General features: G+C 39.7%; 1 protein-coding gene across 5 annotated transcripts in view; it reads right to left on the minus strand.

The window, feature by feature from the left end:
• tnr (tenascin R (restrictin, janusin)) overlaps nucleotides 1-15,044 on the minus strand; it is a 173,802-nt gene that overhangs the window by 39,480 nt on the left and 119,278 nt on the right. For 4 of the 5 annotated variants that reach the window (XM_032565810.1, XM_032565809.1, XM_032565808.1 and 1 more), the window contains 8 exons: nucleotides 10,976-11,154; nucleotides 10,611-10,701; nucleotides 10,120-10,220; nucleotides 8,853-8,955; nucleotides 8,125-8,214; nucleotides 6,829-6,962; nucleotides 6,523-6,652; nucleotides 4,031-4,297 (listed from right to left, as the gene is read on the minus strand). In XM_032565810.1, coding sequence (XP_032421701.1) covers nucleotides 4,031-4,297; nucleotides 6,523-6,652; nucleotides 6,829-6,962; nucleotides 8,125-8,214; nucleotides 8,853-8,955; nucleotides 10,120-10,220; nucleotides 10,611-10,701; nucleotides 10,976-11,154 — 1,095 coding nt within the window. The remainder of the gene's footprint in view (nucleotides 1-4,030; nucleotides 4,298-6,522; nucleotides 6,653-6,828; nucleotides 6,963-8,124; nucleotides 8,215-8,852; nucleotides 8,956-10,119; nucleotides 10,221-10,610; nucleotides 10,702-10,975; nucleotides 11,155-15,044) is intronic. The other variant, XM_032565811.1, reaches the window with a different exon arrangement.

The raw sequence follows: 15,044 nt of genomic DNA on the forward strand, positions 1-15,044 counted from the left end.
CAAGTCCAGAGAACTCCAAAGCACTTTACACTGCATTTACTCATTCACTCACACCCCAACACCCCAATGGTCCTACTGGACAGTACTGACTACTGTCCAGTAGGAGGGCAACCCACTGGACAGTAGCCACAGCTGGCTACTGTCTGACCACCAACAGCAGGCAAGACTGGTGAAGTATCTTGTCCAACTAAGACAGACAAAGCTTGTGTTCAAACCAGCAACCCAACGGTTACAGGACAAACTCCTACCACTGTTGCCCCATTAAATTAAGATAAAATGTCTGTGATAACATTTAAAATGATGCAAATAAAACACTAATCAAGTAGATAAGTATTCAAAATATGGCAGAAATGTTTAATAGATGAATAAAAATATAGCAAACAAACTAATTATTAAACAACCAAATATCAGATTAAATAAAGCTTCACAATAGCAATACTGGCTTAGTTTGCTTTCAAAAGCAGCATGTGAAAATATTGTTTTGTTCAAAAATAGACAAAATGAAACAAAATTAAAGATGTTTATTTCAGTAACAATATTCATTTTTGTTGTAATTTCAATTATATGTAATTCTATATATCATATATTGTTCTATACATTCTATACATATTTTCTAATATGTTTTACACCCACCAGAGGAGAAAAAACTGTTCTGTTAGAGATATAATACTTTTTCTATGTCCCGCAGGCAGATCACAGTAGTGTACAGACTATGCAAGCTTACATCAAAGCACAGTTTGAAGCTTGAACTGACCATTGTGGCAAAACGACTATCAAAGTCAGCTCAGCAAAATCGTCTGTTATAACTGTGGCTAAAACGTAAAGCCAAGCGGCATATTTTAAATATGGCAAATGAATCAAATGTGAAGCTAAAAAGAAGAGTAGAGCTTCATAAACGCTCACATTCAAAGAAGACAGATCAAAGTAAGGCCCTGAAAAGAGAGGTGGAAGAAATACTATGAATCTGTCTCCAAATCCCCATCCAATTTCATCCTCAAAAATGTGCTTTTAATGTGTAGGTTAATCAAAAAAGGAGAACAAGAGACACAGCCAAAAGCTGCTGAACTGTTTTTGTTTAAATCTGAGCCTCTGGTAAAGGTTAAAATACTTATTTGTGTGATGCTAGGCCTTTCTATTCATTCAAATACTTCCCTTCTTATGATAAATTTCTCCTTGGAAAAAAAAAGAAATAAAAACATTTTTGAAAAAAACTAAATGTTTTTTAATGAATACAACTCTGACCCTCTTCTCTGTAATTTATCCACTCAAAGATGAATACTAAACTTTAAATGTTATGTTTACAACAAACTGATTCGGATGAAATATGGAAAAAAAAATCCTGGGAAATATTTCACAAGATAAAATAAACTCATTCGTGAATGTTAAAGTGCTTTAGTGAAGTAAAAGAGAATTCAGATGAGACTTCTGAGTTACTGCATACAAAAAAATAATGATAATAATAAGCAGAAAACCAAATGTGAGCCATATTGTCCCATTGCTTGTTCTTTCAGTCTTCTTTCTGGAATATAATATGTCACCAGATTTTCACAAAATTCTTCTGGCAGAAAAGTTCTTTAATTCAGAACAAACTGAATCATTAGTCAGAGTTCCTGTTGATTCATACTTTGACTGTGGTGAGTATCGGCCATCTGATTTCCCAGAAGAACAAAAAAAACCTCTTACTTTTTTGTTGGAGACAAAAAAAGTATTTCTTCTACAGTTCTGCAAAAACAAAAAGCCCCCAAAAAAACATTTTTGCAAATGCACTAATTTGATATCTCTTTAATTTAATGTTGCAAGCTTTTTTTTAACCCTTTTTATCACCCATTCAGATACACACATCCATCCATCCATCCATCCATCCATCCATCTTCTTCCGCTTATCCGAGGTCGGGTCGCGGGGGTAGCAGCTTCAGAAGGGAGGCCCAGACTTCCCTCTCCCCGGCCACTTCTTCTAGCTCTTCCGGGGGAATCCCGAGGCGTTCCCAGGCCAGCCGAGAGACATAGTCTCTCCAGCGTGTCCTGGGTCTTCCCCGGGGCCTCCTCCCGGTGGGACGTGCCCGGAACACCTCACCAGGGAGGCGTCCAGGAGGCATCCTGACCAGATGCCCAAGCCACCTCAACTGGCTCCTCTCGATGTGAAGGAGCAGCGGCTCTACTCTGAGTCCCTCCCGGATGACTGAGCTTCTCACCCTATCTCTAAGGGAGAGCCCAGCCACCCTACGGAGAAAACCCATTTCGGCCGCTTGTATCCGCGATCTCGTTCTTTCGGTCATGACCCAAAGCTCATGACCATAGATGAGGGTGGGAACGTAGATCGACCGATAAATCGAGAGCTTCGCTTTTTGGCTCAGCTCTCTCTTCACCACGACGGACCGGTACAGCGCCCGCTTGACAGCAGACGCTGCGCCAATCCGCCTGTCGATCCCCCGCTCCCTTCTTCCCCCATTCGTGAACAAGATCCCGAGATACTTAAACTCCTCCACTTGGGGCAGGACACCCCCCCTGACCCGGAGAAGGCACTCTACCCTTTTCCGGCTCAAGACCATGGCCTCGGATTTGGAGGCACTGATCCCCATCCCGGCCGCTTCACACTCGGCTGCGAACCGCTCCAGCGAGAGCTGCAGATCACGATCTGATGAAGCCAAAAGGACCACATCGTCTGCGAAAAGCAGAGATGAGATCCTAAGGCCACCAAATCGGATCCCCTCAACACCTTGGCTGCGCCTAGAAATTCTGTCCATGAAAGTGATGAACAGAATCGGTGACAAAGGGCAGCCCTGGCGGAGTCCAACTCTCACCGGAAACGAGCCCGACTTACTGCCGGCAATGCGGACCAGACTCTGACACCGGTCATACAGGGACCTGACAGCCCGTATCAAAGGGCCCGGTACCCCATACTCCCGGAGAACCCCCCACAGGGCTCCCCGAGGGACACGGTCGAACGCCTTCTCCAAGTCCACAAAACACATGTAGACTGGTTGGGCGAACTCCCATGCACCCTCCAGGATCCTGCCGAGGGTGTAGAGCTGGTCGAGTGTTCCACGACCAGGACGAAAACCACACTGCTCTTCCTGAATCCGAGGTTCGACTATCCGACGGACCCTCCTCTCCAGGACCCCTGAATAGACCTTGCCAGGGAGGCTTAAGAGTGTGACCCCTCTATAATTGGAGCACACCCTCCGGTCCCCCTTTTTGAACAGGGGGACCACCACCCCAGCCTGCCAATCCAGGGGAACTGCCCCCGATGTCCATGCGATATTGCAGAGTCGCGTCAACCAACACAACCCTACAACATCCAGAGCCTTAAGGAACTCCGGGCGGATCTCATCCACCCCCGGGGCCCTGCCACCGAGGAGCTTTTTAACCACCTCGGCGACCTCGCCCCCAGAGATTGGAGAGCCCAACCCAGAGTCCCCGGGCTCCGCTTCCTCAGTGGAAGGCATGTTGGTGGGATTGAGGAGGTCTTCGAAGTACTCTGCCCACCGGCCCACAACGTCCCGAGTAGAAGTCAGCAGCACACCATCCCCACTATAAACAGTGTTGGTGCTGCACCGCTTCCCCCCCCTGAGACGCCTCAGATACACACATTAATGTCTATTTTTTTAAGAAGGCCTTATTACCATTCTTTTTTTTTGTATATTTTCTTGAGACACTCTTCCAAATTAATCCACCAAATTTCCGTGAAAGGTGTGTAGTAATTTCACATATGCCCTAGTAATAAAATTGTCCATCATTTACATTTTTGAAAAATTGCTTGAAATGGAAGACATTGATTTTCATAACATTTTTTGGGTTTTAAAAAAATGTATTCTGTGCTTTGTATTAAGGTGAAGTTAAGTGAGTGCAGTAATTTGGATTTTCCCAGGATTAAGAGTGTTATTTAGGAAAAAAAGCTTCATGAACGAAACACTTTACAAGCAATTATAAAAATTAGCTGCCGATTCCTTTTTGCTTTGAAAAAGTCGCAATTGCTGAAAACTGTGTGTACCCATGGCACACACAACACATTTCAGACTGAGCAGCTCACCTGTCCTGAGGGACGCCGTAAGGGGCTCAGAGGTAACATCCCCTTGTATTGTGATTAAACTGAACGTGTAGTGAGTGGACGGCAGCAGGCCCTGGACCAGTGACCTCATCTTGGAGCCATCTAGTGTCACCTTAGAAGTGTCTGTCCCATCAGCAGAGCTGTAGCTCAGAATGAAGAGGTCAGCGGGTGGTGCTGGGGCACTCCATGCCACCAACACTGAATCTGATGTCCCTTCTGACAGGTAAAGGTGGGTTACAGGCCTGATCCCTGGAGGAACGGGGGTTTAGAAGTCACTCGGTAGCGTTCAAGAACAGGTTAAAATTCCAGCGGCGAGTGAGAGGCGGTAAGGGACAAACAGTCGCAAGATGAGTGTCAAAGCCATGCAATGATGGATGGGAGCGCTGTAGGATGGTGTAATAGATTCCTTATAATAAAGTTGAGAAGATTAGACTTGATGAACAAGGTGAGTCAGAGCAAACCGCAGTCATGTGGCAATAATGATTTAATTGGTCATGAAATGGAGAAACTAATGAGATTACCTGCAATAATGATGAAGATGTGACGGAACTGTAAAAGCCTGATAACAGCAGATGCTGCTGTCATGTTGTCTGACCCAAAAGGGAGGTAATGTAATTTATATGAATCTTCTCCAAACACAACAAGAGTTTCATTTGATTAGCCAAGTGTGGATTCATATAGCAGGAGAAATATAGCAGCAATAACTTTTCCTCAACTGATTAATCCAGATGAAACACGTACTGAACAGATCTTTAGCCATCAATCGTTGCATTAAAGCTGCATTGTTATTACTGACCTACATCCACAAATGTTGGTTTGAGGCACCAGTTTTTGTCTTTCATAGACTGCCGTGATATTTTACTTCAACAATGTCAGCAGAAATTTGTGCCACGGAGACTTCTTTGTCATACTTAATGATGAGCCCAGTTGTTCTTCTTTAGAGTAGCAGAAAGTGCTATCCGAAGAAATATTTTGTTGAAGAAAGTTATTTCTTTTGAATACCACTTAAATATTGCAAAAATTATGATTGTGGTTAGGATGAAGTATGCTGTTTTTTTTAATTGATGATAGGTGACAGTAAATCAATTAGAGAGTTTATACAAATTGCCTAGCATTTAAACACATGCTGTTGGTTTTTAATTCAGTAGTGTTTTATCCTTTTTCCCCCCTAAAATCTGGTCGCAAACAAACTAGTGTTTGAGAAAAACTCTTGCATAATTGAGTGAACCTAAAAATATCTTTCAAAAGTAATAATTAATTAGTTAGATGATCCCTGGTTAAGGTGGTGAAAACATGGTATTATCAATAGTTTATTAAAAGAGTGGCAAAGGTGGTGTTGATCCACAGAGGGCCCCTGACATATTTCATTGGTTTTGCCATCACAGGTTTACCTAAGTGCAGGCAGTTTCTGCCAATAGGCCAAGCGGTGAATGAAAAGATGACAGACACATCAATAGTTTTCCCCTGACTTTTTTTGATCTGTCATTTTATCTTGTTCTTATCTCTTTGCAGGTGGTGAAATTGAAGTCACCCAAGAATGACGATGAGGATGATGGTAATGATGATGATGTAGTGATAGCAACAACTGCCAGTCTGCCATGATGGTAGCAGTGAACAAGAAAGCAGATGATGAGGGTGATGATAATGACAGCAGAGAAGACAGTGGTGGCCGTCATTTGGACATCATCCTTTGTGTGAGCAAAGACCACATCAAGCTTTTTACAAAAGTAACAAAGAGCCTACAGAGGTGGGAAGAATGACAGATAATCTGACATGTATTCTGATGGACAGACTTTGTGAAAAAACAAAAAAACAGGAAACTGACTGAATGCAAAGAAATGGCATCAGGTTGAGAAACAAGACGACAGTGCTGGTTAAAATTCTGGCACTGTCGTCTGAATTCTGTGCAGCATAGCTGCATAGCTGCACAGAATTCAGCAGAAACAAAGTCAAATACAGTTACATGCAAAACAGAGGTGTAGTAAGGAAACACTTGTAACAACCTCATTAACTGACTTGAATAATGTATCTCTCCTAATTGCTGCTTCAAAGCCTTTAAGGTCCTCTGTTTTCTTTTAACATGGCGCACCTTACCTGCAGCCACACTTTAATTCATTATAGTCACAGTTTGCTTGATGATGCAGCAGCATCTTTAGACCAGTCTCTAGCTTCTGTAGTAATTGGCTGATCTTTCATGTCTCTGTCTATGCACAGACTCTTGGGAATCCATTTATCTCTTGTATTTTTGTTGATTGAGAGACTTAAACTGATACTGGTAAGAAAAGTTTCAGTAAAATTGCAAAAAAGAAAACAAAAAAAACAGTGATTTATTATTTATCGATAAGAAAAAAAAAATCCATCGACTTTTATTAAATTGCAATGCTACTCTTGCTTCTTCCAAAGGTATGCATTAGATGTTTGTCTTAGTAATTATTCTCATGATATGTAAATACAAAACTGACATTTCTCTTTACCTGTAAAGGCATCTATGGTTGCTGCAGTGCTCTGCTGCCTCCCTCTTCTTGCTGCTACTGTGATTGTATATTCAGTTCCAGGGTCAAGGTCTGTCAGAGTCGTGGTGGTTATGTCTTTAGGAACTGTCAGCTGGAACAGAAAGAATAAGACACACAAGTTCAAATTGAGAGCAACTACACGCTACAGGTTCTCCTAAATGGTTCAGAGCCTTGCAAGATCTTAGTCAACAGAGTGTAAATCCCTATAATGTATGAACTTTATCCCTGGGTGACAGTAAACTGGCTCAGATTTGTTGTGTTTATTACCTCAGTTGTGATACCAGAGGAAGACGTGTAGGTAACCCTGTAGTGGTCAATTGGACCCTGGACTACACCCCACACCAGAGTGATGGAGTTGTCAGTTGAAGCTGTCACAGTTAAATCCATGGGTACATCCAGGCCTGCAACACCAGAGGGCAAACATAACTTTATTACATTCAGCAGGACTGTGAAATAACTTTAGCTGAGAAGACCTGAGACTGGATTTTGGCATAACGCTATTATTATTCTAAAAAAAAATCAGTTTTTTTGAAATACATATCACAGGGACAAAGTATCTCCAGTATCACCACAATTTCTCTTTCATATATTTCTTCTACTAGCTTAAACAGCAGATAGATAATGGAAAAATGTTTATTCAATTACTGGATTAATCATTAGAATAGTGAAAATAAATTACTAGTTTTCTAAAATAATAGCTTACAACAGTCCTAAAAGCCAAAAAATCTTTCTTCATTACATTTTCACAGTTTTCTTACAGCTCTGACATAAGAAATGGCAGAACCAATAAATAGCCTTAACAGTGTAAGGGCAGGGTATTAATTTTTAATAGCTTTAAAGCTAATGTAAAGTTAAACTTTGCCTGCAGCTTCCTCATTGAGAATTAAAATTAAGACAGAAAAAACTTCAAGAAAAACTGATGGTGATAAAAAACAACTCCTGAGTGACCTAAGTTATTATATAATAAATACATTGTGCCAGAGATCCATAAGTAGTTGCTTTAATCTAACTATTAAAGGGGGTTTGTCTGTGACAGAATCTTCAAAACCATCAAAGGGATGACTTTACATAAACCATAGAAATACAATTATCTGTTAAAAAGAAGAACAAAACTATGCAGTTTGAAAGAGTAGCGAGGCATCCACGCTGACATTTCAAACAGGTGAAGGTCGAATCAAGTTTTTTTTTTTTTTAATACTCAGTCAAACGACTCAAAGCACAATAAAAATTCTAATGGCCTTTGGGTTGCGGAGATAAAGAGAGAGGGCCATTAGCTAAATAGCATGGATGATTACAGATTTAAAATGCTGTAATGGGAACTTTGATCCAACACAGATAAAATGAAATCGCTAAATACTTCTATAAAAAACAAAAGCAAAGCCAGAATCTTATTTGCCTGGCATTCTCAAAAGACTCATATTGGTTGAAACATGAGCGATCAGTGTGATGTGAGCAGTGACTGTTTAAAACAAATGAGCTGACTTGCTATGCTGAAACATTTCCTATATTCTAAATATGCAGAAGCTGAAACTTGTTTTCATTCACTGAATCAAGAAGAGTTACCTGTCCTGGCATTCATCGTCGCTGGTGTACTCTGGTTGATACCCTTCATTGCAGAGATACCAATGCCGTACTCCGTACCCGGCAGAAGGTCTGATGCACAGAGACAGAGAGAGAAGCAGCAATTCAACAAGCAATACTTCAAACTCTAGGAGACACTTTCACGTTCTCCTCTTCACAGACACTTAGAAAATGAAGGTTTCCATCACAGCTCTAAAAGATAAACAATGGTTATGAGGACGTTTGCATGAACATAGGAGTGATTTTTAGAGAAATCAGTTCTTGTCAGCTGCATAATGATTGGAATCAAAGTCAAATGAGAAGGTTTCAAAGTCTTGAGTTGCAGAAATATAGATGAAGAGATGAATAATGGAAAATAAAGAGGTTGGAAACAGGGACCTTTGCATCATTAAGGCCTTTAACAAATGAAAAAATATATATTCCAGATGACCCATCTTTCCTTCAATGTGCCTGCAAGACAACAAGAGTATCGGGAGATACCATCAGTAGCCCATCAACCAAATGTTAGCTCTAGAGATAAACCTGCCATGTAAAACACAGTCACTTCCCAACATCTTCAGTGCACATCAGATGGACTGTGATAAGACTAACAGCATAACAAAAACTGAAAATTAAGCATGAAAGCCCTGCAAAGCTCAGTAATAAATAATATATGAAAGTTTTACAGCAGAAATTTAAAGAAGTTAAACCAGAATTTCTTCTGCACTCACCTGTGAGATTAGTCTTAGTGGTGGCACCCTCGTTGCGTGGCACAATCACTTTATCATACTGATCTCCTGCTAAAGTGCTGTACACCACCTGATACCCCTCCACCTGTATTTGAACATTTAAACATTTGCAGAAACATAAATCTGAATGTAGCCTTTGGAAAACAAAGAAATGCTATGCTTTGTATCCTTTTATTCGTCAGCCTAAATCTCATGTGAACCTTTTTAACACATCGTAGTGTTATAATACAACATTATGGAAACAATGTTAAATTGGGAGTCAGTCAGCGTTTAGGTTTTCTTTAAAAATGTCATGCTGTGGCATGGTGTGAAAGGATTTAGTGAGGTAGAAACTGTACAGGAATGGTTACAGACTGGCTTTATCAAGATGTCTAAACCTTCTATCTTTAACCATACATTTATTTTTTTAGTTTCTTTGTTTGCTTGCTTGCTTGGTTTGTGCTTTGTGATCAATGAGACTGAACAATATAAATGTGACTTTGGTGTGAAATGGAAAAAAGTCCCTTAGTGATGGAAAGAAAAGTTTGTTTCAGACTATCATTAGTATTTACAGTTAAAGCACCTAGAGAAAAATCGGATTCAAAGATTTTCTGTGCCTTTTACCTCCAAAATCCATGTCTTTGCGTGGCAAAAGCACATTTAATATGTTTTAGCTATTATGTTTCCAAAGTAGATTTTTTAAGTGTGTTAGGGGGTGTATCACAATCTGGAGATTGTGAGCTTCTACATTGTATTTATTCTATGATTAGTACTAACTTGGATTTACAAAGAACTAGAAGTGAATTCATATCTGTTGCATACCACTGATGGGGAGTGATGGCATTTGATCAATAGTAACATTTTCAGTTCCATAAAAGTTGAGCATTAAGTCTAATTGATGGATTTGTGTGACTTAAGTACATAATTCTACAGTCCGCATTACTACATTTAGTTCAGATAATCTGTGGTGTCTGTACTTTAAACGCAAGTGTACAAACAGCATTTTTCTTGAGTGACAGAGCGTTTATCTATTGACAGCTCGAATGCTCACTGCTGAGATCAACTTGGTTTTTTTTCCTGCAATCTAATAATAACCTTTCAGTCGAGAGCTCTAATCAGCATAATTTCATAAGCAAAACAGAAATGACAAAACTGACATTCAAATAACTAAAACCTCTTATCTTGAGATGAATCCCACAGCCATCAATCTCTTAAAGTGGTTGAAAGCAAATTGAGACAAATGGATTAAATCTGTCTCACGTCTCTTTACCTCAGCCTCACTGTTATCCCATTCAAGCTCGAGGGTAGTGGAGGTCTTGGACACAAGCCGTAAGTTCTTGGGGGCATCGATCTCTGAGAAGAATGATAAAGCTGACAATGTTGGGGACACAAAGACCAATTCTCAGAAATTGCGAGCAAGCAAATATATCAGCAGTTTTTAAAAAAGCACCAGAAACCACTAAAAGAAAGAGTAAATTTATCATATGTAGTCTTTATGTAAGGCTGTTATTTTAGCCCTTCTCACATTCCCTGATCAGTGCAGATTCAATGTTAAACTGTAGCTGAAGATAATACACTCAAAGGAGTTCAATAGATTTTTCTGTTGAAGGTTGTGCTTTTCTATGCGACCTTTAGCAAAGTAAAAGCTCCTTTGTCGAATGCAGATAAATAATATGGCATGCATTAGGCCATTATGCCATTACTCCTGAATTCACACATGCAGGTAAACCATCACTACATCTGGTTGCTGTCAGACCTCACCGGTTGTAAATTCAGTAGAGATAGAGCCGCTTTCATTTCCTTTCCTAACTCCACTTACAGACACCTCGTACCGTGAACCAGGACGCAGAACCTGTACAGGAGAAAAAAAACACAGCTATTTAGACTGGTATCATATTTCTTTCTTACCATTGTTTTATTTCCTGATACAGGTGGCAAAGCAACCCTTTTATTTGATCATTTATGCATATCACAGGAAACAACAACTCTGAGCATGAAACAAAGATAAAGAGACACCCCTTGAGAACTTACTTCTTTTTATAAGTGATATAAATGACAGCTGAGTCCCCTCATATGTTAGAATATGATCAAATCTGTGATGATTCATACAACACACAAACGTGCACCTGTAATGAGTACTGGGTAAGTGTGGGCTGGAGTCTAAAGGTGGTCCGCGGGCCCTCTCCTCTCACAAGGCCATAACGCAACACAATCTGATCGATCTTTGCTTTTGGTGGTGTCCACTCCACAAAGGCTACGGTGTCTGACACATCACGCACAATCAGCTGAGTCGGACCATCAATCACTGCAAAAAGGAAACAAAGCAACAAAAAACAGGCATCATGTTGTCAATCTGGACAATGATTGTTTGCTGTCTGTGTCAATCCTACTGTGAACTGAAACTGAATGTTCTTATTTTTCAACATAAATTCAGCCTTTTCTTTTATAATAGGGAGGGATGCCAATAGTCACAAGTAAACTTAACAAAAGCAGTTGTCTTCCATAGCTTTCACTCTGGTGAAAGTAGAACGGGTGTAACTTGACAGGCAGGCTGCATTTTTTGTTAATGCAGCCTGTCTGTTTTTAGTAGTGCTCAGAACTAATTTGGCATAAACCAACTACAAGGTAAATACAAACCTAATTACCTGAGTAAGTCTTTGCTTTCTGCTCGGTAGCCCTAAACTGAAGTGAATGACAAATGAAATCAAACCTAACTTAGCCATGTTGAATGTCAGAAAATCAGGACATGGTGTTCTTAGTGATAAGTAAGCTGTTTATTTTATTTGCGTGCTATATATCGAAAGATTAAAAAGACACATTTACTAATGAGGGCTGCAAATTATGGTGTGTGTAAAGGACTTAAAGGTTATTGGAATTGAACATTCAGCGAATTTTTCCAGGCTATTTATATGACTTGGAACTTGAATTTTTCCACATCTGAGTAAAATGGGATACAAAATTAGGCCACATTCTGCAACAATTCAAAAGTGCCACTCTTAATGTCAACTGAAAACAATGTTTTATTTTCTCAGGTTTTGGAAAACACAGCAGACTGAAAACGTCCCAGGATGAGATGCTGCAAAGTGTGGCTCTTTTAAAGTAAATGAAAAGTTTCAATCTCTTTCAAAACAGACTGAAACTTACTCAGTTTCAATCTCAGATGGGGATCTGAATTCCATATTGGAATTCAGATCTCAACTTCCTCAAGTTGAGTAAGTTGAGTAAGCACTGAGTGTGTTAGCACTCAGTGCCTCAGGGTTTGACAGTGGTCGATGTGGATTTATTATCAGTGAAACCTGGTCTGACAGCTACTCATGTAAAACCTATCAGACCTGACACACGCTCTGACAACAAACTTTATCTGTGAAAGGTGTAAGACATGAAGCGGGATACAAGTCAGGAAAATATATTTACAAGATGTAAAAAGCTGCACACATATCATGGATAATAAGGGAAAACCCAATTGCCTGACAAATGAGGGATTCACTGATCACTTCTCAGCATAGTGTCTTTATCAAAGATGATGAGATTTATGTCAAAATAATGCCATATTAGATACGTTTACAATTAATGCTTTAAACTGATGGCTTAACTCCAAGAAAGCTATGGTTTGACAGCTGCTGGTTTTAGCAGATAACAGAAGTAGCAAAGGTGCCAAGAACTCAAATCGACACCTTTCTTCATTACAAAATGAGGCTCGATGTTAAAACAAAATGCCATTAATGAAAGGTTTCACCTTTGCATAAGCAAATATTTATTGGGGTATTCCTCAACCACCTATGCTTTGCAGGCCTAGTCAGAATGAGTTACAGTAGATATACTGTATATATATATAGTCTTGCAACAGATTCTTGGACAGAATTGGACTTGGCTCCTTCATTATTATTTGCAACACATAACAAATGAATAAAATACATTCAAGTTTGTAGTTGTGCCATGACTAAATGAGAAACAGAACAAATGTTTCTGCAAAGAACTATATGTCTGTGTGCATTTTTGTAAAAAAAAAAAAAAAAACACACACCAGGCCTCTGTCAATAATTACATTATTCTCCATTTTATCTGTTTTATATTAAATTTAAATTAAATAGTAAGTCAATTTTATTTAACTCAACTCAAAAAGAACCCAGCTGAGATTTCTCATTACTACTTTTATGTCACAATAATTCATTCCACAAGACATATCTCAGAATTTAAAACTTGAGCAGCACTCTATGCTTTGACAGCATAGTTACTCACCAATGCTTGTTACAGGTTTGACTTCTCACAGAAATATCTCACAATGATTTTATTCGTACAGGCGGTGAGCTTCTGAGATCTAAATAAGTCTCAATTTCAGACTTGACATATTGCAGGTCCATTCTGATCCTTGATGTATTAGAAATTGGCCCCTTGAGTCTTGTTCTAGAAAACAACCTAAGGAAGCCACTTCCTGGGAACCAGCTTCCACATCAGTTCTGTTCTCCCTCTGGGCTTTCTTCCTGACTCCTTATGGTGCTCCCTCATCTCCAAGGAGGGATAAATCTTTGTTATGAATAATTTAGTAACTTCAAATTTGTCTTTTCCGCTTTTTTATCCAATAAGGTGTCATGCAGCGAGTTACTGTGAAAAATTAATGAGGAGATGACATGAATTATTAATCGATATCTAATTACAACCCCCAAAAACTGAACGAAGACTTGACAGGAAATTGATGGTGTTTTGACTGCAGACGTCGGCGTCTGAATTGTTATGGATGAGATTTGAATTGGACCTATTACACCTAAATAGTGTCTGCTGGGTGAGGAGTGGGGTCCATACATCAGCTACTTTGCACTGGAGACAAAAATATGAGAAATAAGATAACAATACTTTTGTATGCCTGTACAGTTAATGTATAGTTATATAGCTGTATAGTTAGTCTTGCATCTAATTTGTTTACATCACCAATAATAGAACCTGAACAATTTTCCTTCCATAGAATCGGGAGTATGTTGCATTGCAGTATGCCCAGTAAAATGTACAGTCATATTCAATAACTTAGAACATTACTAAAAGTTCATTTGCTTCAGTAACTCAAGTCACTAAATGTAAAGCACTATATAGATTAACTGCACACAGACTGATGTTTTTCATGTCTTTATTGTTTTATTTTCTGCTCATAAAAACATTTTTTATGAAGAAATCTGGGTATAATGGAAAGCATGTTTAATAGTTGTTAAATGTCCTTATTGTCAAATATGGAAAGTATATTCCTTACTTTGCTAAGATCCATCCTACACTTCAATTTTACTGCATCTGAGACACATAGGGTTATAGAGATTGAATCATCTGTCAGAAAGCAGTGGGGTCTTCAAGGCACCACCTCCAGCACCAATTTTAATGCATTTTGAGCATACACACCTGCATTCATAATAACATTTCACCTAAACACTGTCACACACACTCCAGGGGGAAAAAAAAACAAAAAACAAAAAGAAAAAAAACAGGCAACAGTGGAGTGGCGTTGCCCTTATGTAGTTCTTGGGTTTGCACCTGCTCTGTCTCAGTGGGGACTGTTGGTGTGGGGACAGCCATGGGGGCTCTGGCAACATTACAGGAGGAGGACAAGTGGGTTGGGTGCTTTGTTGGTGTGGTGGTGTTTGTGTTGGGGCTCATTTGTTCTCTGCATGGTGGCCTACGGCTCACAGGATGTATGAACTCAGCTGGGTCCTGCTGGGGTACTTAGTCCTTTGTCGAATCAGGTGGGATAGCAATGGGCAATAGGGGAGTTTGGTTTAACGTGTCTCTCCCAGTACCTTTCTGCCCTGGGGGCAACTTCTCCTGTGCTTCACTGTCAACCTGCCTCCGTAGTGGGGGTAAAGCTAGCAGGTGGGGGGTGTCTGGTGTCTGTCTGCCTGAGGCTGCCGTGGCCTCTGGGAGCTGCCTTCCTCTTGCTGCTCTTGAATGATGAGTGCTAAAATTTTCTACTCTACTCACCGGTGTAACGTCTTTGCAATTTCAGGTGACAAACTAACACACAAACCTATCCTACAGACATTCAAACTCATGCACCCATACAAATAATCTGAAAGACTGAAGGTAATAAAAACAGATTTTAATAGATTTTTTTGTTAATGCAGCCTGTCTAGTTTGATGATATATGAAATCCTAATTTAATAAAGTTAAGCAAGCAATTATGATGTCATCTCCAACTATCTTATTTTCTAAATCAAA

The sequence above is a fragment of the Xiphophorus hellerii genome, chromosome 6 (genome assembly GCF_003331165.1).
Source record: "Xiphophorus hellerii strain 12219 chromosome 6, Xiphophorus_hellerii-4.1, whole genome shotgun sequence".
Lineage (NCBI taxonomy): Eukaryota > Metazoa > Chordata > Actinopteri > Cyprinodontiformes > Poeciliidae > Xiphophorus > Xiphophorus hellerii.